General features: G+C 33.6%; 1 protein-coding gene across 6 annotated transcripts in view; it reads left to right on the top strand.

Moving 5' to 3' along the window:
* CSMD3 (CUB and Sushi multiple domains 3) overlaps positions 1–26,934 on the top strand; it is a 989,790-nt gene that overhangs the window by 248,590 nt on the left and 714,266 nt on the right. For all 6 annotated transcript variants that reach the window (XM_016138158.2, XM_036232977.1, XM_016138161.2 and 3 more), the window contains exon 5: positions 24,601–24,808. In XM_016138158.2, coding sequence (XP_015993644.1) covers positions 24,601–24,808 — 208 coding nt within the window. The remainder of the gene's footprint in view (positions 1–24,600; positions 24,809–26,934) is intronic.

The raw sequence follows: 26,934 nt of genomic DNA, 5'->3' as shown, positions 1-26,934 counted from the left end.
GAAGAGACCAGCGGAATTCTGTTTGTTGATTTGTTTAACAAATTGTGAAAAAGATACATTTCTGATAACAGTTATAAACATAGGGGAACACTGGATTTACAGTATCAGAATGTACCTAACGATACCTGCATCCATTCATTATTATTAAACAATATTTACTGAGTATTTTTTTTTCCATGCCAATTACTGGAAATATAGTTGTGAACACAGCAGAGACACATTTCATTTCCTTACGGAGGTTATTAATCTGTACAGAGGCAGAAGAATATATAATTTAAATCATTATACAGAAGATAGAGTTGTAAGAGCTATGAGGAAATGATACAGTGCACCATGAAAGAATTTAACCGAGGCATAGAGAAGGCATCCCAAACAATGACATTCGGACTGAAATATGAAAAATAAAAAAGCCAATATTGCAAAAGGCTGTGAAAAGTATAAAAAGGGTGATAAAGAGAGCATTTTAAGCAGATGAAACAACATGGTCAAAAATAAGATGAATTTGGTGCTTGAAGAATTAATAAAAACCTGGTGAGATAAAGTGGAGGAAACATGTGGACGTAAAACTTTAGAAATGAGACTCAGGGGCAGGACATCATAAGCCGTTTTAAAGACATTTAACCTTTTCCTGTGAGCAAATGGAAACCAGTAAACAGTTTGAGAGAGAGAATGTGGTGTATTGGCGTTGTGCCACAGAATCGAACTTGCATTTTCAAAGAGGATTCTAGTGACCAGGAATACTTGGGAGCAGGCATTGAGATTGAGAAGAAGCTGCTGTGGTGTTCCCTGTAGGAGGTACTGGTGCCTGGGGCGAGGGTGGTCAGAAGGGAGAGGCAGTAACATAATGAATCTGACACTTATTTGGGCAGAGAATTAGCATAATACTAGAGATTTTGTTTCCAGTGGATGTGTGGATGAGTGATGAAGTTATCAGCATAATAGATGTGAGAGAAACTCATCATTCATAGCAATGAGGAATGGTGGATGGGAAGCATGTTGGAACCAGGAAAAATTAATTTTGTACATTTTTATTTTGAGATACCATTAAGACTTCTAAATGGTAAAGTAAAAAAAAAAATGGAATAAGATATATAGATCTGAAGCTCAGAATACAGAAAGGTGAGCTGGGGATATAAACTTGAAGATTATTGGAATATAAATGTTGGAGAGGAAACATGAATTGGGGAAGAGAAGTAAGTCCTGAGTTATATCCAGAGGTATTGAAATATATAAGACCAACAATAATGGGGAGACGCAAGAAATTAGAAGTAAGAAAATCTCCTAGAGACATAAGAAAAGACTAGCAGAATGTGATACCATGAAAATAAAAAGAAGAGTGCTTTGGGAAAAACGTTTTGCTTACCATTAACTTCTAAGTTTAAATTTTATAATTAGATAGAAGAATGAGACTGTGGAGGATTTTATGCAATATATAGTTTTTGAGGGCAGAGTCTGTCTTCCTCTTTATCCTCAGCACCTCTTATAGAGCTCAATAAATGATTATTAAACTAAACTGAAAAAACAATTTATAATCAGAAGACATCTCGTCAAATCATCATCCTTTTGTTTTTATCAATTACTTAATTATTTTAATTGAGAAATGATTTAAATATTCCCTCACCTACCTCCCCCTCCCTTTTATTTCTATGTAAGGAAAAGTATTAGTATATGGTACCTTAACGTATGTATTTATTAGGGAATGAATTTAATCATATTAAATTAGCATCTAGACACTCGATATTCATAATTAAAGATGAGACTTCTACAGCCATAAGATATATAATATTTAATCTTGTATTTGTGTTCTGTGACTTAGTTAAACACTCCAGTAGTACATACATGCATATTATTTTTAAGTACAATAAGCGCAATTTAGTTATCAGTTAAATTCACAGTGATTCTGATACTTGCTGTTTTTTTTTTTTTAAAGCATGAATTTCTTTTACCGTAAAATGGGGACAGTTATTTTCTTATAACTCAGTACTTCTGAAAAATTATAGACTATATTTTATAACCTTTTATTTAACCCTAACCAATGCTTCATAGTTGAAAAATTTTTATATTATCAAAACCCAACAAAATTTGCCATGTATATAGCCAGTATAAATAAATTTTAACAGCTAGCTTGCTTTAACATTTGTTTTAATGTCCAGATCTTCTTAGTTCTTTCCTAGCTGCTGCTACCACTACTATTAGTATTATTATTATTTTGCCAAACCTAATTTGTTCATTCTGACTGGTGTACTTTTCCTACAGTGGCCTTTATTTTTCCCTTTGCTAATCTATATCTTTTGCTTTCTTCCAAATGTTGAATAAAATGTATCTTATTTTAGGACTTACTCAAATTAGGTGCCCAGTCCTGACATTAATTCTTTCATTGTTTATGTATTCAGGTTAGGCTTTTAAATGTTCTCTCTGATATATTGAGTTGTAAAGTAAATCAAGTGTCTTGATCAATTAGAGTGCATGTTTTGTGTTGCTGATTCTCTTCTTATTTCTCCAGGGCTGATGAGATGAAGACTTTAGAGGGCACAATTCACGTTACATGTGGACATGTCTCCTAGTGCTATATTACTCCTATCCTTAATGCAATAAGTAGTTATATTGAGGCTGATAAATATCATATATGTTCATTTTTATATTCCTGAGTACCTGAATATAAAAAAATCAATTATCACTAAATTGATATGGCACTAATATATTTTTGATTTATGTTAGTAGATCTTTTATTTTACTTTACATGAACCGAAGTATGAATAGCTTAGTACATTTGCATTGTATGCTACTCAGATTCTTCACCTCAGGTGTAAAAGCGACATGTCATCTCGTAGAATATTTAGCCATGATATTATGACATTGAGCACCTAATTTGTGTTCAAGAAATGCTGGTTGAAAGAATAGAACATTAATTATTGTAGTGGAAAGACAACATTTTATAAACCTAGTGTACCTGAAACCTGCCTTACTAAGGGTGCCTGTGTGACCAAAATCAATTCACTGTGTATTTCTTGGGCTCAGTTTTATCTTCAGCAAAATTAGGATATTCATTTAACACATTTTTACGTGTTAAGCAAGTACTTACTCTGGGCCATGCAGTATTCTAGAAACTGGAGATCTAAAGTGATCAAAACAAGCTAAGTGTCTGCTTTTTCGAGCTTTAAATTCTAGTAGAGGAAAAACTGGCAATAATAAACAAGTATACAACATGTTAAAATTTACTCATCCATTTGAACAGCATTTATTAAGCAACCATGTGCAGAAACCACTATACCAAGATGAATGAGGTACTCTCAATAGTTTATATTCTAGTAGGAGATATATCTCTTTAATTATAATATATGAAAAACATTAAAGGCTTCCTTGGCAGCAGTAAAGATGAGAGTTGGGAGAATTCAATGAAATGAGACGATACTTCTGACAGTTTGAAATAGAGCCATGGGATTTCTTAGTCCCTTGTAACAAGTTGCAATATTTTTGCATCTTATTCATTGATTGATACTTGATTGATTATTCATCTTATACAGTTGATTGACATTTGCATAGATATTTAAAAGACTGCTGTTGAAATTATCATAAAGAAATCCAGGACAATATTCCTATGACAAATTGTGTAAGGTTACCAGTTCTCAAAATCCTATGATTGCATCCTACCTTCAGCTAAGGCCTGTCTTTACAAGAAAATTCAAATCTCTACATGGTCCTGATATTTCTTTGCTTTATCTCCTGCATCTTCTCCCTTACCCATTCCATCCAGGCTATCTCAACCACTAATTTGGGGTTCTTCCATCCTGCTAGCATACTCTCACTTCAGAACCTAGGCGCTTGCTATTCCATCTGTCTGGAAAACCCTTCTGCAGATGTAAGACAGCTCACTCTCCTATACCCATCAGGTCTCTTAAGAATCATTAGAAATGTCTTTTAAGACCACGTTACATATTTTGTTTTCTGAAATTTTATTGTTATATAGAAATGCAATGAATTTTTGTACATTGATTTTGTATACTGCAACTTTACTATATTTATTGTCTCCGATAGTTTTTTGGTGGTGTCTTTAGGATTTTCTATGTAAAGAATCATGTCATCTGCAAGAAGTGACAAATTGACTTCATTCCCAATTTCCCAATTTGGATATATAACAGTACCCGGCATATCACATATTCTGTTTTTCAATACTAAAATTAATTGTTTCCACAGTCTTTATTATATTTTTAATAAATAATAATAATGTAATCTGATTTTATTTATTTCTTTCCTTTCTCTCGTATTAGAATGTGAGCTCTAGAATTATAAGACTTGATCTGTTTTATTGATTTTTGCACTGGTACTGTCGTCTAGACACATAAGAGACCTCAATTAGTATTTGTTATCTCATACTGGTATAGCTGCTCTGTTTTTCCTTTGATTAGTATTTGTGTATATAGCTTTTTCTATTCTTTTACTATCAGTGTACCTATATTATTATATTTTTGGTAAGCTTCTTGTAGGCAGCATATAGTTGAGTCCTGTTTTTAGTCTACTCTGCCAATCTCCTTCTTTTACCTGATTTATTTAGATCATTTATCTTTAATGTGATTTTGATGTTAGGTAATAAGTTCTGCCATTTATTTTTTATTTTATGTTCTTGTTTTTGGTCTCTTTTTTTCTTTTCTTGTGTTGTTTGAACATAATTTTAGAATTCTGCTTTGATATATTGTGCTTTTTTTTTTTTTAGTGTATTTCTTATAGCTTTGTTACTGGTTGCTCTAGGTATTACATTAGATATACATAACTTATAGCCAATTGGTGGTATCATTTTATCATTTCAGGTGAAGTATAGAAATCTTACCTTGTTTTATGTCCCATTATTCTCCTGAATTTATAATTATTGTTAATATCTTCTCTACATTATATTTAGAATCAATGTTATATTTTTTACTTTGACCATAAAACATAAGTAGAAAAGTCAAGGGGAAAAAGTAAGTCTATTATAATTACTCATCTTTTAGTCTATTTTTCTTCCTTCTTGAAGTTTAAAGACTTCTTCATTGTTTCCTGTTTCGAACACTTACTTTATCTGTTATTTTAGTATATAGGTCTTTTATAATACGATGACATGACAGACATAAGGTCTACTGCTGACAAATTCTCTCAGTTTTCCTTCATTTGAGAATTTCTTGGTTTCTCTTTTTTCCTGAAGTGTATTTTTACTAGACTCTGTGTTGACAGTTTTTTTTTTTTTTTTTTTTTTTTTGCTTCAAAAATGTGTACAGTTTCTCTGACTTTCACAATTTCTGATGGGAGATCTTCTACCATTCTATTTTTCACCTATAGGTAAGGTACTGTTTACCTCTGACTACTTTTAAGTTTTTTTTTTCTTTAGTTTTTAGAGGTTTGACTCTGATGTGTCCTTGTGTCGAATTCTTTAGATTTATCTTCTTTTGAATTCACTAAACTTCTTGAATTTACAGATTTATGTTTCTTGACAAGTTTGGGAAGTTTTCAGCCCTTGTTTTTTGAGTTTATGTTCAGCACCAACCTCTTCTCTCCTTTTAATATTTCCGTGACATGGATCTTAGATTTTCTGTTATGGTCTCACATGTCCCTGAGGCTTTGTTTATTTCATTTTTCTGTCTACTTTTTTCTCTCTTGTTGAGTTTGTGTGATTTATATTGGTTTGTTGGCAGGTTTACTCATGCCTTCTTCTGTTTACTCCATCCTGCAGTTAACTCCATCCATTGACTGTCTTTATTTTGTTGTTATATTTTTCCAGCTCTAAAGTTTCCATTTGATGATTTTAAATTTTTATACCTTCTGGGTTTTTTTTTCCCTAACCATTTTTTTTTTTTTTTTTTTTTTTTTGCTAATAATTTCTATTTTGTCACTTGTTTCAAACAGAGTTGTAATTGTGTGATGAAACATTTTTATAGTGGCTATTTAAAATCTTTGCTAGAATATTATAAATCTCTATCATCTCAGTTTTGGTATCTGTTGTTTTTTAATGTTTGAGATCTTTCTGGTTCTTTATATAACAAGAATTATTTTTATTAAAACCTGAACTTTTTTTGATAATGTAAGACATGGATCTTATCTGTAATATTAAGCTGGTCTCCTGTCTTAGTTGGTTTAACAAAGTACTGCTATAACAAAGTACTGCAGACTGGGTGGCTTTAAACAACAGATTTATTTCTCACAGTCCGAGATAAGGGTGCCAGCATAGTAAGGTGAAGGATCTCTCTGGGCACAGACTTTTCATTGTGTCTTCACATGGTGGAAGAGGCGAGCTAGCTCTCTGTGATCTCTTTGATGAGGTCTGTAATCCTGTTCATGGGGGCTCTACTTTCATGGTCTAATCACCTCCAAAAGGCTCCATATTGGGTATTAGGCTTCAACATGAATTTTGCGGAGGCACTAACATTCAAACCACAGTATTTCACCTTGGACCTTCAAAATGTATGTCCTTCTCACATGTCCTCAACTCAAAAGTCTGAGTATAAATTCACATTTGATATCATCTGAATCAGATATGGATGGGATTCCAGCTGTGAACCTGTGACATCAGATATGCTACATGCTTTCCAAATACGATGACATGACAGACATAAGATAGATGTTTCCATTCAAAAAGGGAAAAAATAGAAAATAAAAAAGGAATGACAGGTCCCACCCAAGTCCAAAAACTTAAGGCCCACTGGGGTAGGGATCCTACTTTCTGAATGCACTGGGCTGATAGTCCTGCCCCCATGGCTTTGCTTGGTGAAGCCCATACTGCAACTCTCACAAGTTGGAGTCTCATACCAGTGGCTTTCCTAAGCTGGTCTGGGTCAAAGGGGCAGTCCTTCTGCCCCCACAGCTCTTTAGGCATTGCCCCTAGCAGGAGCTCTTGGCATTGGGCTTCTCTTGCAGTAGCTCCCTTCCTGGGCCCCCTGTCTGGGTGCTCCTCCCATGACTCTGGGCCACTTTACCCTTCAAAATCTGGGTGGAGGTAGCCAGGCCTCCACTGCTCTACTGGGCAGAGATTGGACCTCCATGGTTTTGATTGGCACCATTCTAATCGTTTCATGTAGGGATCGTCTGGCCTGTTGAAGCCCAGACAATGGCCTCCAATTTTCAGACCAAGGAGGAAGCCCTACTGATCTCTGAATCACCTTTGGGGTCTTGTCTTGAAGAATAGTGCTGGTTCCCAATCTGTTAGCTCTGTGATTTAATTCTACAAAACTAGATGTCTAGCAACCTACCTTCCTTCATTCCTGTCTCCATTCTCTTTAGTTAAAAAAAAAAAAAAAAAAAAAAAAAAAAAAACTAATTTTTTTCCTGCTGCAGTAGCAGATTAGTTCATGGTTCTCATCCATACTAAACTTGTCAGAGGGTGACTTGGCCCTACATTTAATGTTCTTTTTAAGCATGCTTTATCATTTTTTGCAATATGCATAGCCTGAGAATTTTCCAAAATATTAAGTTCTGTTTATTTTTTGGTTAGCAATTTCATCTTTAAATTATGTTTCTTCTTGCACTTTAGTATTAGCATTCAAGAGAAGCCAGGCTGCTCCTTCAATACTTTGCTTACTAATTTTCTCAACCAACTATCCAATTTCATTGCTCACAGGTTCTACCTTCCATGAGATACTAGGATAGGGAAGGAATACAAGCCAGTCAAGCTCTTTGCCACTTTATAACAAGAACTGCCTTTCCTCCAGTTTCAGGTAACATGCTCCTTTTTTCTGTCTGAAATGGCCTTCACTGTCCATATTTCTACCAATATCCTGTTCACGACCATTTAATTATTTCCTAAGAAGATAGAAGCTTCTCTACAGTTCAGCGTTTCTTTTTAGTCCGTATGGTCTGCGCTGACAAAAACACCGTAGACATAAATGGCAGGAATGTGTCATTTGTTGTGAAGCCCGGAAGTCTAAAGTCATGGTACCAGTGTATCCAGGTCCTGGTGAAAGCCCTCTTGCAGGTCAGACTGCCAACTTCTTGCTGTGTCCTCACAGGGTGGAAGGAGCAGGCGAGCCTCTCTGGGACCTCGTTTATAAGAGTATTAAACCCTTTCAGGAAGGCTATGCTCACCTCCCACAGGCCCCATCTCCCAAAACCATAACCTTGAACATTAGGTTTTCAGCGTAAGAATTTTGAGGAGACACAAATGTGCAGAGCCTCACATCTCCTCTCTTACCTCTCTCATGCACCACCTCTTTACTGCCAGTTTGCTTAGAAGTCCGTGTCCTCGCTTGCCTCCATTGTTATTCCACTGTGGAGATTCCTCAAGACTGTTCATCACTGGCTCCACCGATACTTTTGTTGTCAGAAAAGGTAGGGGTATCTTGTTACTGCTTCCCATATGGTCACCACAGGGAATGGTTGCCTTGTTACTGCTGGGCTGTGGTGAAGGAGCCACATCTCCAGAAGTTCTTCTCTGATACCAAATCACTGAGGAAGAGGCAGGACATCTTGTTACTATCAGGTGGCAGTGGAAGTCTAGGCTTCCTGGGTGGATTCCACTGACATCTGGGAGTTTGGGGCATTCATTACTGACCTGCCTGATGACTAATAATGTTGATCAACTTTTCATATACTCCTTAGCCACTTATTTATCATCTTTAGAGAAATGTCTATTTAAGCCCTTTGCCCATTTTTATTTGGGTCATTTGATTTATTTTATTTTATTATTTTTTATTTTATATTTTATTTTATTTATTTTATTTTATTTTATTTTATTTTTTGCCATTGAGATATAGGAATTCTTTATATGTTCTGGATATTAAACCCTTATCAGATATAGGATTTTCTCTTATTTTCTCCCATTCTGTAGGATGTCTTTCTCACACTGTTGATTGTGTCCTTTGATGTACAAAAGTTTTTGAGTTTGATGTAGTCCGTTCTTTGGTTGTATTTGTCTGTTTTTGTTTTCATTGCCTGTGTCCTTGGCCTTCTTTTTTTTTTACACTTCTTTGTAAGAAGTCCTATTACTCACTAGCTTAAAAATAAAAATAACCAGAGACTACAAGATAAATGTCATACTTCTTAACTAAGGCATAGAACTTGCTAATTTGGACTTGGTATGCTTTTAAAGTCATATTGCATATAAGCCCCCTTCCCTACTCCCAGTACATAGCCATACTAGGCTCTTCCTGGTACCGGAATGTGTCTTGAATATTCTTGTGTATTCTCATGTTTTCTTTCTTGGGAAAACTTTCTCTCCTACTGTTTAACAAACTCCTACTCATCCTGTGAAGACTTTATTGCACAGCTGCTTCTCTCTTTGATCTATCACTATTGTATGCAGATGATTCTCATTCCACTTCTCTTGTAGGAATACAGTTATAATGAATACAAAGCCCTTAATATAGTTCAGGTCACAAAGTGCTCAATACCTGTAAGCTCCTATGGTTTTTAACCAAAATAATTATTTTAATAAACTGGTAATGATTATATTAATTATATCCCTATTGCTCTTATGTATTTATTACTGTTAGATTTTCAAAACAGCATAAATTCAAAGCATGTATAAACTAAAAGTTCTGGCTACATTCATCTTCCTATCTGAGAGTATAAATTTTTGGCCTGGTACTGGATTCCAGTTTTCATCATGTGGCCAGAATCACCTTCGAAACATCTCTTCAGCATAGATAAAAAATCAAGGCCAATGTGCAATATTTATTTCTAATTATAAGTCGGACTCCCTCTTTTGTTTTTACCTCCCTTTCTTTGTTTATTTACCCTCTTGAAGTGCATTTGAATTTCTGTTACTCAAAGTTATGCTTATAACATAAAAAGACATATAAAAAAGTATAAAATTTAACTGTGTTTGTGCAAATCCAATCTTCATTATGCATTTTAATGTTGTTTCTATATACAACAGCTCGTAGATGCCATTATCATTTGCTAAGAAATGTAAAACTACTGATTACTTCCAAATGGAAGATGATATAGTAAGAGATCACTACTTTTCTCAAATATGTTTAAATGTTTTAGAAAACAGAATATTTTGTGCAGAAATGAATTTTGAGACTAAAGTATATTACCCAATTTGACATAAAAATTATGCCATTTACTTGACTTTTCTGCTATGCCTCAGGAAGTGTATTCACTTAGCATCACATACTACTTAAAAGCATCTGATCTGTATCTCTGGATTAATGTGAAAGTGAGAAAACATAGAAAATGAGAGCAGTACTTTAAAATTGTTCTTGAAATTATAAACAGTTATTGGGATTGGTTTATATATTAAAGTATGTTCAGAATTTAAATAAGGAAGCCTCTGAACATATATTAACTGTATCTTTTATAGTTTTTAAACATATTAACTTCTTTTCATATTTAAAAATGAATTTAAATATTTTTATGACTTATTAATGATTTACATCATGCATCTGGGTCTTCCTCTTTCATACAATTTTAGCATATTTTTACTTACTATGATACACTTAGTACAGTACTTAAAAATAGATTGCCATAGGCATTGATTAATAGTGTAAATTTTGTTTTTCGACTATATTTTTAAAATGTAAAATCTATTCTACAGTGAGCTAGTCATTAAATTTTGCTCATAGTGGGGGAGAAACTTTTCATGGATGTCGTTTTAATAAGTAAGCAACAAGCTTTATTTCTGTATTCGCTCTTGCCTACCTGCCTTTTTTTACTTTTTCTTATTGTTCATCATTCACTCATTCAAATAAGATTCATTAAGCTTCTATTAAGTGCTGAACACTCTACTAGGATCTAAATATTCATCAGGAAACTCAGCATATTTAGTTCCTTCATGGTGCAAGACAGGAAAACAAAACAAAACAAAAAACACATTTAGAAAAATTGCAAATTATTGTATAGGTTATGACAGAAAAAAACGAATATGGAGATCTTTTAGGTGAAGTAGTCAGAAAAGACCTCTCTCCTTGGGGGATATTTAAACTGAACTCTAAAACATGATAGAGTAATTCCCCAATGAAGAGTGAAGAGTTTAGGCAGAAGCAAAGTCATGCGATGCCTTGAAGTTAGAACTTGGCTGGAGTATTAGCTGAAATGAAAAGTGTCTTAATGGTTCGGAGCTGGCAGCACAATAGAAAATGCGCAATTGTGCAGCCTGGTCATGTAGGTCCCCGGGACTTACAGGAAAGAATTCTGATTTAGGTCTAATGTAATCGACCTTATTGAAGTATTTTCAGAGGAAAGTAGCATGTTCTGGCTTATATTTTTAGAATATCAATTTGCTTCTGCACAGAATATGGATTAAATAAGGAGGCAAGTTAGGAGGAGGATGCAGAAGACAGCCTGGAACAAAGGCTCAAACCTGGAGATGCGGAGAGGTTGGCATATTTGGGATTTATTAGAAATAGAATGAACAAGACTTGCTGGTGACTCAGATAAGGGGGTGTAGGGTAAGGGAAAGAAGGAAAAATGCAGAGAGTTTTCTTTTTGAGCAGAGTAGGTAGTGCTGATGGTCCCAAGAGCATTGAATACAGGCTGGCACACAGTCAGTACTCAATATTGTTTCATGCCTGAATAGTTAATTGAATGAAAGAATGTATAAGAAAAGGTGATGACGACGGAAGTAAATTATGGTCTGATTTTGTTGATATAAAGATTGAGATGCTTATGTAATATCCAAGTGGACATAATACGTGATTGGTGATGTGTGGTTTTGGAACAATAATTTCAAATTTGTGCATCAGTCTTCATTCAATAATCTCCTTTTCACAAATGGTAATTAAATGCTATTCAGGAGTATTTAAATACTTTTCACCATTCTCCCCTCAAAGAGTCTATGGTGTCCTGAAGATCCAGATAAATGTATTACTATAATATAGTGCTGTGGTGCATGTAAACAGGTGGACATGGTTGCCTGACCTGGAAAAGTCAGGAAAGCCATTCTTAAAGGAAATGATAGCCGACATTACGCTGAAAGCAGAAGTTGAGTTACCTAGTTAGTAAAAAGACAAGAGGGGAAGGAATTATCTAGCAGAAGAAAGGAAAAAGCGAGACTGAATTGTGCTGATAGTGGGGATGCTTGTCGTGCTATTTATGAGGGGGGAGGAGTGTGGAGGTGAGTATGGAAAGGACTGAAGCCCGGAAAGAAAACAGTCGTCGTCTTTTGTTAATGGAGCAAAAGAATGCCTGAACCGGTAGTGGTCAGCAATGTAAATGACAACATAAAAGAGCTGTATATTTCCTTCTCCCTTTCTCTTCCCTTTGCTCTCCTTCCTCCTTTTATTTTTCTGCCAATCTGTTACCATTTCCTTAACAATATGTCTCAAATTTTACTGTCAGTAAAATTGCCTTTATTAATCCAACCCAAATTATTATATTTTTTAATTTTTAGAGTATCAACTTTATAGAATATTTATATTTATTAATATATTATTTTTCAAATATAACCATACTTTATTTTCAAATGCATACATTTTTATATTTCACACACACACATATATTTGAGTGTGTTGGCATGTGTGTGTGTATGCATTAAAACATGCTATCAATTTGTCTCCCTCTGGGATCATTCAGGGTGATCTCATGATTTTAAAGTCAGCTGATTACCAACCTTAATTTGCAACTTTTTCCTTTTGCCATGTAAAATAACATAACTGTAGGTTACCAGGGATAACATCTTTTATAAGAGTTATCATGTTTCTTACCACACATTATTAAACTTTTTCTAAATCCACATGGTTCTACTTAGTAGCTGTGTAATGGGGGGATACATTTATTAACTGCTCTGAGTTAATTTCATGTTTAAAATAAGCCTGTGAATATGGCCTAATTAAATAATACAAGCAAAATATCTAACAAAGGTTTGCAAAGTAGATCTGTTCAATCAATGAAGGCACTGAATCCAGAGTATCTAACAATTAACTATATCCCTGTAACTTAAGGTGCAAAGAAACGACATCTTATGAAGAAACCACAATTGTCTAAAGTCACTTTAACTCAAATGATTTATTTTCTTGTTGTGTACCTAAGAAGGGACCAAGATAGACTGAACAAAAAGTATAAAACTATGTATACCTCTCTTTATATATCATTCTTTTTCATTCTCCTTTATTTCTTAGTTGTCATCCCCTCAAATAAGCCACATTTGAAATATCACTTGATGGTGTGAGAGGTATTTGAATAAATATTTATTTTAAAATCTTTCTATTTCAGTCATAATTCTTTGAAATGTTAAAATTTAGCACATTAAAAAAATGTAGAGAAGAGTTGAACAACTCCTGTCTTTTCAGAAGCTGAACTTTAATGATCTTTAGCTATTTGGTAAGAGTTTCTTCTTGCGTTTTAATCAACAATTTTAGATAATAAGCCCTTTTTGAAAAAAGATTTTTGTGTGTGGGTTGGTTAGTTTGGAAATTTTCAGCCAAACTAACAGTTTTGAGGTTAGAGCCCAAGCTTCTTCAGCTCCAGATTCAGAAAGAGACTAAATTGTTTTATTCCTTGGGGAGAAGATCTAGGTCTAGGAATTAAATAGCACATGGCATGAAGCTTTTACTTGCCCACCTCATTAGTAGCGTTTAAAGTAGCCATGGTAGTTGGTTCTAACAAATCCATCCTCATAGAAAACAATAGTACACTCAGAAGCACATAACAATATATGCTGGAAGCATTAACATTACGTCCTGATAGCCTTTTCCTGAAGGACAAGAGAAGCAGATGTTTTCTTCCCCAGTATTTAACACAGTTGATTGTGCATGACTAATTCTTTTGCTAATCTTGTCTGGTGTCAATCTTTTGGTTTTTAGTGGAGGTTTCCTATGGGGATTTAGTAGCACACATGGCTGACCTGCATGCTTCTTTATCTTCAGGGCTCTAGTAAAATATTAGCACACAAAGCTAAATTGATTTGGAAACATAAGGCACAAAAAAGCTGGTTTTATGCAAATGTTAACGCTATAAAAAAGCCCTTGGACATCATTTAAAGTGTAGCTTTACTTCACTAACTGGCTCACTGACATTTGGATGGATTCTAAAATTAACCATTTAGAAAACCTTAGGCTTTGCTTGTCCTGGGGCCCTGCATGTAAATGTGGTGTTCTGTACCTCTGTTCACCCCTTGTATAACTGTGCAGCCAAGTTTTTATCAATCATGCCAAGAGAGAAATGATCCAAAAGAGCATAGTATCCAAAACTCATTTGCATTTGGCTCTGGATTTACCTTCCAAGCTACAATTGGCTTTGGACTCTATAAAAAATTAGATTGTATTCCCTAAACACATGGTAACAGACATCGTGAAAAAGTGACCCAGATAAGTAGTAGGTGGCAAGGTATTAGATGAACGATACACAACTGAAAATTTACAAGTGAGCTATGGACTGACTGTAATTTTTGATAAATGCATTTTTCTTACAGCACTTTTATTGTATTAGAATATGATACATCATTCTTGCAGTAACATCTTGTACAAGATTGGTGCTCGTATTATCTACTGAATAAATGAAACACTGTTGTTTACTTTTACATGTAGCATAGGTCATTGATTAGAAGTGTTTGTATTTTCATTTTACTTACTCTTTGAATTTTTAAATTGATCAGATGAAAATCTAATTTTGATCAACACATGTAATCAACAAATATTATGCAATAATGATTTACATAATTTCCCCTTTGATTCAATGTCATTTTAACAGATAATCGTGGATTACACCATTACCAACAAATGAATGAATGAATGAATGAATAAATAAATAAATAAATGTGAAGAAGAAAAAAGTAACAACCATATTAAACTGACGCAAAATTAAAATACATCCTGAACATTGCTCTTTCAGAACGTACATTTGAGATACAAAAATATAAATACTCATCTAGTTTAGAATAACAATAAAAGAAAAAATATTCTTAAGGGACCAAATTTAGTCGCTTTATTTAATTTTACTAAGAATGGATTTTTTGATGTACATAGGAAGCCCGCAATTTTTAATTGAATGGACATATTTGAAAATGTACACTTTGTTGTCATTGTTATAATGTAATCATTAATTTGCACAAGAGCATTCTATTTATCATATTGTATAATCACATTAAAAACCTAAAGAATCATACTCAAAGTAGGTTGTAGATGGATTAATTACAACATCATTTTTTAATACATTTTAAGGATATTGTGCATATGTTTGTATGTGTGTGAGTGTATACACACAAGTATTTTACACTCTGTTTTTAAGCTAACACCTTAATTTTGAATTAGAAAAAAATCATTAAAAGCTTTCTATTGTATAATAGAACCATCCTATCTGAATTATTTAAATAATAATTTAAATAATTTAATAAAAACTTAAATACTGTAAATTTATATTTTTGAAAAAATTATTTAGCATACTAATATATAAATACTATAGGAATGTTATGACAGTTTTGTTTTCATGAATCACTGTAATATGATTATACTTTACTAATAAAACAAATGTAGAATGAATGTGCATTCTTATACTTGTTTACCCAATATAAAGTTTTGTCCTGTGTAATTAACTATTTTTACAACTGATTCTCATTCAAACAGAGAATGACATATTGAAATAGGAATTTGTCATAAACATTGTTTATTTTCATCGTGTGCATTTAGGCCTAGTCAGGAGGAACTTTCTATGAAAAGAAAAAAGGACAATCTAAGTTTCTGGTTTGATTTGGTTTCATTTCCTCCTTTGGATATCTTTCATTGCCCCATGTTGTTTCTGTCATTGTGTATGGTGGTACATTATGTTCTTGATTTTTTTTCTCACTTGTGATTTACATCACACTGTGGTGTGTGCAGTGGTTAAAAGTATTCTCTTAGATGGCTTCATTCGAAACTTAGCTCTACCATTTTTGAACTGTGTTGTCATGGGCAGGTTACTGACCTGCCTGTGCCTCAATTTCCTCTCCTGTAAAACAAAAATAATTATTGTTTTATTTTGTTGTTTTTCTAATAGAGATATTACTAGGATTAAATTCAAAGATCCATTTTAAAGGCGTAGAACAGTGCCTTCAGGCACACAATGAATAGCAGCCATTTTTAAACAAAATTATCTAGTTTATGATTCATTACAAATCTTTCTTTTAAGTTTTAGAAGAAAACTGATATTTAAGTATAGTAAATTCAAGAGCAGATTGAGTGTGAGCCTTTTTTAAAGCAATCACACACTGTTCAACTCTTTAAATTATACTAAAAATGCTCTTACAATTTGCCTTTTCACAGGACTTTTCATAGACAAAGATTTGCTACCTTTTTTTCTCACTTTTCATTCTCTTCTTACTACTCTATTTTGTAGCAGAAAATGAGAAACAAGCAGCAGCAGTGAACCTGTCATTTAACTAGTAGGGATGGCAAGAGTGAAATGAAATATATGAGACTGAGAATGCCTTCTCTGTCTTCCTGCTGTGACAATTTTGCCAGAGGTAGTAACAAGTCAATTGTGCCATCACCTTGCTGGAACCTTCTTGTCACCTACAAAAATAAAATTTCTAGGATACTGATAAACAGAAAATATATGAGAGACTACTGGCAACATTTAAGTCAATAGACATGCGCTGTCAAAATAATGGTAATTTTTCAAATAAGAGACCAGGTTAGAAGTAAATTGACAGCTCATGCAATTCATTAGTGTCAGATTTATCCTCAGGTCTCTGTGATTCTTAGAGCACCCAGTTTTAGGTCAACATAATTTTGCTTCTCATATAATTTTCCAAGAAATTTTATGAACATATTGGGGAGTAAAAATATATATTTAATCAGATAATATGCTATTTAGGTACCGACCATAAGCTAACCCTGTTCTGGGTACTTGGGATAATGCTATGATTATTATATTAGTAATATGGTCAAGATGACATGACATTTATATTCTACAGGTAAATAAGAAAACAAAAATTATTAGTCACCAATTGTATGAAAAAAATTAACAAGGTGATGTGATAGAGACTGATGGGGAACTGTTCTAACCGGTATAGTAATTAGCCAAGGAAGGCCTCACCAGTTTGAATGGCATCGTATGGCCAGCTTTGGAAAGGTCTTAAGAAAGAAGACACCAGTCTAGGGAATAGTTATAACTAAGGTTCTAAAGGTGGAAGGAGCTTCGTTAAATTTAAGAGACAAAAAATGAGTACTGAGGCTTGAGTTTACTGAGAGCTCTGTGGATTAAGATCACTTAAGGTCATGGGGAGAAACCTGGTTTTATTCAAATTCAAGCAAAGCTGTTAGAATTTTACCAACAGGAAAGTATGAGTAACGTCACATAATTTCCACTTAAAAAATACGTTTGACTTCTATATAGAGAATACATTTTAATGGGACAAGAGAAGAAGGAGGGATTGAAGTTGATAGGATATTAATTTGGTCCTACTAAGAAAAAATAGAGCATGGATAAGTAAATCAACCACAAATATAGAGAGCAATAGACAAATATTTATATATATTTAAAGTTGATGGCATATCGACTGGTACAGAATGAATATTTAAAAACAAAACTACTATTAATTGTATTAAACATCTGTCTTCAAAGAATTGAGTTTCTATCTGGAAAGATTTAAGATATACACATACTATAAGTATAATGACTATTCTTAGAACAGTATTGGACAAAGTTAAAGTGTATCTCTTAATGTTTTGTATGTACATCTGGAATTATACAGTCTATGAGTAAGTGAGCTTGACTTGGAGGAGGGAAATACTCTAATTTTATAGGAAATCATTCAAAGTCCACATGAAAGTCAATGATACTATTCTATTCAGTACCATTTAAGAGAGATATTTTGGCTACCCATTAAGTGCCAAGCATATTTCTAAGTACTGAAAATACAGTGATGAGAAATCTAGACATTGTTTCTGTACATGCAGGGTTAAATTCTTGCTGTTTAAATGAGCCTTATCTTCCCTAAAATAAATTAACAGATGTGCTCAAATTGAAAATTTTCAATTTTCAAGTAAACAGGGCTTAAGTTTTGTTATGTCTGATATAGTAAAACACTGTATAAGATTTATAAAAATAAACACAAGACATGAATGACTGGCCTATGAAGTAAAACAGGGAGAAAGCCTCTCAAAAATATATTAGATTTAAATTTGAAATTGGGAATTTCTTATTTCTGGAATTTAAAAAGTTCACGTGACAAAATGGTTTCCAGTAGGATGGATTTCCACTGTCCATAGCTAATATTTCATGTTGCCATAATAAACAAAACTTGACATCACAGTTGTCTAATTCAGTAAATATTTATTTCTTACCCATCTTGATCTTGTGGTTATTCCTGTCTGTGTTTATAGTTATCTTGAGAGGCCCTGTAGAAAATAAATTATAAAGGAACAAAAGAAGATGAGATTGAAATCACGATCTGTGTCATTCCCAGGCAGAGGAGGTCAAAGGATATTTTTAAGAATAAGGCTTGGACGTGACTTAAGTCACATTTTCTCAGTTCCCATTGGACAACTCTTAGCTTCAAATCATCGTCTTGACTTTCTGGGTGATGGTGATACGCAGTCCTCCTGAGGAAATATATATATATTGCTTCCTAATATTTGCAATCTGAATCTTGGAACCAAAGGTTCCTCATGTTTAAGTGATAGCTATTTCTTCTGTTTTACTTATCCTCAGCCACTGCTTCAAACTCCTACAGTTTCTGAGATCTCCAGATGAGAGTTAATAACCCCTCCTCCTGAAATTTATACAGTCAATCATTATGAAGTGAAAAAAGGTTTTGGAAAGGATGATTGCTACCAAAACTAGTTTGTATGTTTTATTAATACTAAAGGTCCCCCTTAGGCAGTTGGAAGGGCAGTGTTGAGGAGTGAGCTAAATGAGATAAGTTGTGGAATCATCCGTACACCTGGAGGGTAGTTGAAATTAAGACAGTGGCTAATACCAACTTGGGAGGAAAGATATATTTTGAAAAGAACAGAAACCCGGGAAGTACTGATATTAAAGTAACTGGTAGAGAAAGAGGAAGCAATGAGGTAGATAAGAAGTGGTTAGATATGTGCAGGTTAATCAATAAAATATTTCATGTAAGACTAAAAAAAAGTTTTCAAAAGGAGTGAGGTAATAACATCAAATATCACAGGGAGGCCTGGTTAAAAAAAAAATGATGAACAAGTAGATGTCTTTTAGGAAGTCAGTGGTGAACTTAGGAAAAAATATTTCAGTAGAAAGTATGAAGATAAATAAGATTGCAGTCAGTCGAAGGATGACTGGAAGGTGAATAAGTAGAAGCATTAAACAAAGCTAAATTTTCTGAGGAAAATTAAAAAAGGAACATTTTACTGTTAGGAAAAGATCGTTAATAGATCAAGAAAAATTTGCTTTGTCATTTGTTGGTGGAGGATGGCTCCATTTGTAAATATCTGGACTTTTAGAATGATATTGGAGACAGATTTATCAGCTAAGTGATCCCAGGTAGAGTGGAGCCCTGAGATTAGATAGGAGATGGGGTCCAGTACACAAATGAATGTCCTGCCTATTTTGCATAAATTGGTAGTACAGTGATTCTTGATTCTAACTGCATTAGAATCACCTAGGGAACTTTATTAAACTGCTCTACTATTGACTCTACCATCAACCAGTTAAATAAGAATCTTGGAGTTGGGGCTGAAATGTAGATACTTGTAAATGGTATCTAGATGTTTCTGATGTTCAGTCTATGTTGAAATAAAAGTGATGGAACTTAAAAATTTTGAGAGAAATCTGAACCTGAACATTCTCACTTTTTAGAATGAAGTAGCATAAAAGTTTGCCTTCTGAAAGTAAAAAGTATCAGACGGAGGGGGCACTCAGGGAGAGCAACAGAAAGTTAAAAATAAGGTGTAAACTAAAACAAGGGTTTTATAAAACAGCCAGAACTGTGGTGTCCGGATCATGCTGTTTCTAATCACCATCTCAGGGAATTTAGGAAAAAGAAGGCTGGACCTGGCCAGTCTCTTGGTGATCCAGGGAACATTTCAGAGTATATTTGCTGACTTAGAAGAAGAATGTGTGCTTTTGAGGTATCCTCCCTTTATTTTTATAATGTTTTTATTAAAAATATATATACAGAAAACTCAAACTTACAAGGGTATAGCTTGACAAATTTTTACAAAATGAACATTGCCTGTTACTAGCACCCATGTTAAGAACAGAACAGATTATTTATTTACCAGAAAGTCAGAAATCTCTCAAATACTCTCTCCCAGTCACTATCCTGCCCTTCCCTGAATGTTAACACCCCTCTGATTTCTGGCACCACAGATATTTTTTTGCCTATTTCAAGTTTTGTAAAATGGAATGTTACATACTGTTACTGTTAAACTGATAATACTCTTCGTGAGATTCATCATATTGTTGCATATGGTAATAGTTTATTTTTCATTGAACGATGGTGGTACATTGTAGGACTAAGTCATTATGCGTGATATCATTAATGAACATAAGGGTGGTCTTAGATTTGGTTACTATAGATTATGGGTCTGCAAACAGTCCTATAAATATCTTTTGATGCGCATGTCAGAAAATACCTAGTAGTGGAAACATTAATTTTATAGGATGTGGATAGCTTTATTAGGCAGCTTCTGATGAGTTTTCCAAAGTGGCTGTACTGATTTACAGAGTTAGCAGGACTATATTGGAATTCTGGTGGTTTTATATCCTTGCTAAACATATATAGTATCGATCTTTGTCATTTAAAACATCCTGGTGTATGTGTAGTAGAGAATCACCGTTGTTTTAATTTGAATTTCTTGGGTGACTAATGAATTGAGTACCTTTCTCATATGTCCCTTGAAAATTGGTTCATCCTCTGTTGTTAATGCCTGTTTAGTCTTCTCTCCATTTTTCTATTAACTTGTTTCCCTTATCCTTAATTATTTGTAGGTATTATTTATATATTTTGACTTAGCCCTCATCAGTTATATATATTAGAAATATCTTCCACTCATTGCCTTGTATCTATTAGTGTACCTATTTAAGAAAACATTATTATCCCTAAGGATGTAAAGATGTTGTCTTATGTTAAGTTTCAGAACCCGTATTAATTCACCATATGTATTCAGATCCAAAGTTCATCTGGAATCGACTATTGTGTACATGTGGATATCCAACTGACCCAGTACATTTAATAAAATGGTTCTATTCCCACTGCTTTGCAGTGCTGTTTTTGTCAAAAAATCAAGTGTTTAGTTGTGTGTGTATGTGTGTGCACATGTGTGTCTGAAGTCTTTATTTTGTTCCACTATTTGACCTATCTATATTTACTTTTAATTTCTCATCGTTTTTATTGGTATAGCTTTATAATAAGCCTTTAATTTTTTTCAATTGGAGTTGACATTCAATATTATTTTATGTTAGTTTCACATGTACAATGTAGTGGTTAGGCATTTATTTAATATACAAAGTGACCTGCCCAATTATTCTAGTACTCACTTGGCACTATACATAGTTATTACTATATTATTGACTGTATTCCCTATGCTGTGCTTCACATTCTTGAGACTATTTTATGACTACGAATGTCTACCTCTTAATCACTTCACCTTTTTCACCCACTCCTCCCATCCCCTCCGATCTGGCAATCATCAGTTCTCTGAATCTATGAGTTTGTTTCTGATTTATTTGTTCATTTATTATGTTCTTTAAATTTCCACATGTAAATGAGATCATATGGTATTTATCTTTCTCTAACTTATTTCACTTAGCATACCCTCTAGGTCCATCCAGGTTGTTGTAAATGGTAAGATTTCATCCTTTTTGTATAGCCGAGTAATATTCCATTGTATATATGTACCACAGCTTCTTTATCCAATCGTCTATTATAGGACACTTCAGTTGCATGTCTAGGACAAGGACATATAAACATTGTATTAAATCCAGGCCAAATCCAATACAAAGGTTCTAGACAAAATATTCTACATCTAACATGTACTAAAAGCAATCTTTGCCTGTTTCATAATTCTGTCAGATAAGGTTTCGGTGTTAGTTTCTGTAGTAACAACGAGATCAAAGTGGTGCTGAACAGAGAACTTGATACAAGATTTGGCAAGAACATTGGTTTGAATGATGGAAGATCTGATTCTCATCCTTGTTTTCAAGTACGAGTCAATCAGTTTTTTGGGTTGAAGTTATTTTGCTGCTATAGAATAAGAATTTCCCTGGAGCGAGGTATTCTATGTATTCCTCCCTGTTTCATGTGTCAGGAGTTTGGGATGATTTTTTTCTCTTCTGTAAGCCTAGATTGAGGAACTTCAAGGGAACCATGCAGAAAAATTTATCTGTATGTCCTGGAGCTTGGAGGGCACAGTATATTATTATTAAAACCTTGGTTGAAATGTTTAAATGTCTATTGCCAATCTATAAGGGTTCATAAGGAAAGAAATTGCATTTCTACAGAGGATGACTACATGGAGTATGTTTTTGTTTGATCAGATTCAGGACTTTTGTGAGGGATTTCAGGCCTGGAATTGTCTTAGGTCCTGCCCAGGAGGCTCACCTGGAAGGATAAGAAGACATGGTTGAAAAGAGGATGGAAATACACCATTTCTATACCTGTGGTATGAGGGAGAAGTGTAATCAGCCAGCCAGAGACACATTCACATACAACAAGGGCACTGATTGAGATACATAGGAGGATCTCATGAAAAAGGCTCATGAGCAAAATAATCACTTCTTCTTCTTCTTTTTTTTTTTAAATCACCCGTCAAAGCCCTTGGCAATAGGCACTAAATCAGTGCTAGACAAATGAAAGGATTCATATTTCATGGTCCTTCCTACTTCCAACTTCAGAAGGAGTCACAGAAAGTTCAGTGGGTAGGGCTGGATGGACAAAAATGCTAGGAAGGAAAACAGGGAAGAAGAGCCCACTCTTCTGCCTCACCCCTTCCCCATCTGCCATAAGTCTAAGCTAGGGGGAGCAAAGAACCTTAGCCTAAATGAAGTAGTGTGTGTGTGTGTGTGTGTATTTGTGTGTGTGAGAGAGAGAGAGAGAGAGAGAGAGAGAGAGAGATCTCCTAGGACTGGACATATTAATTGATAGCTTGAGATTTTTGAATTAAAAGATGGAGATTTTTTTTTTCTTTAACCTGAGTGTGAGCTGAAATGTCATGTGTCTACCTGAGATTTTATCTAGAGAGAGGGAATTAAAGAACTCACAAAGCTGTTTTTGAATAGTTGTGTATCAGTAACACTGAAAATATATAATGTGACATTCTATTTCCAAAGCGGTACTCAACCTTGGTGTTGGTACTGAGAAGAAAAACAGTAGAAGTAATTAGTAGTTGGGGATGGAGACAGCAAGGCATGTTTACCAGAGGCTGAAGTTACGGTATTGATGGAAAGCGTTGTGTGTTCTGGCAAGAAAATTACAGTAGTGGGTCTCATAGCCTAGACAAGACTGCTAGTTCATTCTAGTTCCTCAACAAACTTAAAAAAATAGAAAGGGCATAGAAAGAAAATAAATATTTTTCATATTTACATAGTCTATGATGAAAGTTAAAAATCTTTTAAGATAGTATATTTATGCTTTCAACTTATGAATCATGGAGTTAAATGGATAAAGAATGGAACATAAAGGAGTTAATGTTACTTGATTCACACAGTATAGTAATAAAATTATACTAAGCACCAAAGTATTTTGCTGTTTTATGCCCATTGTGGAATTAAATAGGATACTGCTCATCTCTAATGAAAGTTATGCAGTGTTAGTCATTACTTGAAATAATAATTGGTCATTAATTGAGCCAGAGTATTCCTCAAACATTTGCCTTGAATTGTAAGAATTCCTTGAGTGGCTCAAAACAACAAGATAATTCTTAAGACTATTGCACAAGTAAACTAGCAATTTATTAACTTGACTTGCCTAAACATTTATAACAAGACAAATTTTATTGCTTTGATTTCTTTATGAAATAAAGAACTTAATCTTATATTTTTACACTAAATAAAGTTGGTCATGTAATTTCTTTGTTGGCGTACATTATTGGTAAAAGTAAGGAATTGGGAATTTACAACCATGGTTTGAAAATGAAAACCACAGGGCCAAATATAAAGTTTGAAGAAAATTTATTTATAATGTTGTATATCATATGAATACCTAGAAGCTTTATTTACATTGTTTGATGGAGTCATAGGGAATATATTATTAAAGGTATACTAGTTACTATATTTCTCTCTAAAGTTTTCTGGATATGTGATAATGTATTATTATTTTAAATAGCTTTTGAAACATCTCATTGAAAAAAACTATATTAAAAAACTATATTCTTTTAATTTTTTCCTTATTTTGTACTTACCTACATTAAAAAAATAAATACAAAGCTTAGCTCTACTATAAACATGCACAAATTGATTAATTTTTTTTTTTTTATCACAGCCCTTTAGAATGATGCTTCTTTTGTTTTAGTCACTTCATGAGCTAATCAATGAAAAAAATCTTGGTTCTATTAGCTCGAGATCTAATTGGAGTGTAGATTTTTACTTACTTTCATTGTTATTTCAATCAATAGCTGTAAAATTGTCAGGGTATAGTTTATATATGTGTTTAAAATTTTTCATAGACTTCTCATTTTATTTAATGCCTTTTCAATAACATGCATAGATATGAAACATTTGGACTATTATTTTTTTCAAAAAATATTAACAGAATTGCATTTCTCTTATTGACAAAACTGAACATCTCATCTGTTCTTTTTTTTTTTTTAACAGCTGAAGATGCATGTGGAGGAACAATGAGAGGGTCCAGCGGCATCATATCAAGCCCTAGTTTTCCTAATGAGTACCATAACAATGCTGATTGTACTTGGACCATTGTAGCAGAGCCTGGAGACACAATTTCTCTTATATTTACTGATTTCCAAATGGAAGAAAAGTATGATTACTTAGAAATAGAAGGTTCTGAGCCACCTACAATATGGTAAGTAGATAGTTTCTATTAACCTAACCTTGATGTCATTTCCGGAGGCAGACTGGGTGTCACAGAACAGCTGTATATGACACTTTAAGGGTTTAAATATTTAAAAGAACTTACAGTTAACGGGGAAATTATAAGTGGCAGCTGTCAGAGCTAAGGGATATTTTTGAAGCTCTGGATACTGATATATAAAATAGATTGGAATTTTGAAGGACCAAGCTTTCCATCATTATTGCTTTATTAGTCTATCAACGAAAAGTAAAGTGACTTAATCAAAACTCATGTCAGGAAATCAGTTGTTTCTAAGGTAATCTACAGTTGTGCTTCTTTGTGTGCTGGTCCATTCTTGGTGGTTCCTTTCAAATTAGTTGAATAGTCTTGGAAGTAATTTGGCTTTGTTTTCATAGATAGGTCTTTTTATGGACCCTGTTATAGAAGGCAAAAATTAAACATTGTGATCTGGATGGATATAGTTTCTTTAGAGACTTAAGACACATTCTCCTGAAAACTGTGGTGTTTTCAGAATATACTTTCAGGGTATAATATTTGTAAAAGAAAATGTTTCTTTATGCTATTTTAAAATTTTGAATGCACTGATATATTTGAAGTGTAAAGTAGATTATGAATCAGTAATTGAGTAAAGAATTATGAGTTTGGTGAAGGGAAAAATTATATAAACACTAGAAAAAGAAGGGCCTTTTAAGCCATGAAAAAGATTTGATAAGAACAGTGGAAATTTATTAAAGTGTTTTATTAAAAATAATTACATGAAGAGGATTGAATTTTCAAATGATTATTTTTACTGAAGTGTGAAGATTGATTTGAAGTGGGGCTCAATTAGCTATGGGGAAATCAGTTAAAAGATGATTGCTATGATCCAAGAAAAAATCATGGTAGCTAAATTTAGAATGGTATTGATGAAGGTATAGAAGTAGAATGAGTTGAGAGATATTTAGGAGGTATAATGAAAAGTATTCTCTAGTGAATTGAGGAGTGAGACAAATAGTGTTCAGCTAAAACATAATTTTCTGACTTGTACAAACTGGTAAAGGCAGTAGAGATATTGGAAAATGTTGAATGAAGGTCAAATTTGCAGTGGGAATATTATGAATATTGAAATTTGTTTTAGATATATTTAGTTTGAAATATCTTTGAGACATGCTATTAAAGCCATCTAATAGATATCTATATTTGCCTATATGATTCAGAGATCTGAGTAGAAGCATAACTGATATGTAGTTGACGTTTATGGTGATCGAACTGATACACGTCAGTAAGAATGGCCAGATAGAGACAGGATGGAAAGAGAAAATGGAGGGTGGGGAGTAGGACTGAACCTGAGCATCAACAACATATTGCTCAGGCTTAGGAGGATTATCCATCAAAGGAGGCCGAGGAAGTAGTACATTCAGAGAAGCAGGAGGAAACCTAAGGAAATCTAAGCTGTCTTTCTCAGACAAGAGAAAGGTGAAGAAGTAGACAACATTGAGGACAGCTGATGAAAGGGCATTAGGTAAATTTTTTAAAAAGGTATTCATAGTTGGCTAAGCTTCAGCAAAAATATATGTGTCTATCACCTCTATGCATACCTTTTAGGATAAGACAAAAATAAAAGAACATACTTCGCTTTGTTTTTTGTTTGTGTCTTCCTCTACCTTCAGTACTGAGGGTTATATAATTTTAACTCTTCTCGTAATAAATTCAGGCCTGATTGCCATAAACCTAGCAGGATTGTGGCTAAAATGTTAAAGAATTAAAACAAACAAACAAAAAACTATTGTTTTGAAATTGCTACTTCTAGAGTGGTAAATATTCAAGTCATATAAAGGTAGATTATAATGCCATAGATTTTCCAATAATTATAATATCATTTTGTATACAGATGATCCATTAAAAATTAAAGTTTTAAAACCAGCAGCATATTTGACTCCTAGGTATAATGAAGGAGATTAGAGAACCATGTTTTGGAACCTCCGTTCCTTTGCAACCATTGAACTCGAGAAACCAAATCTAACACATTTACTCTAGGAATCATAATCTCCCTTTTATGTTCATCTAGTCAATTTTTCTTTTCAGATTAAACATTATTAGTGATGATTTGTATCTTTCTTATCTATGTAAACATCTAT

This window comes from Rousettus aegyptiacus, unplaced genomic scaffold, assembly GCF_014176215.1.
Source record: "Rousettus aegyptiacus isolate mRouAeg1 unplaced genomic scaffold, mRouAeg1.p scaffold_m13_p_15, whole genome shotgun sequence".
NCBI classification, from domain to species: domain Eukaryota; kingdom Metazoa; phylum Chordata; class Mammalia; order Chiroptera; family Pteropodidae; genus Rousettus; species Rousettus aegyptiacus.
This window is presented reverse-complemented; position numbering and strand designations above follow the sequence as displayed.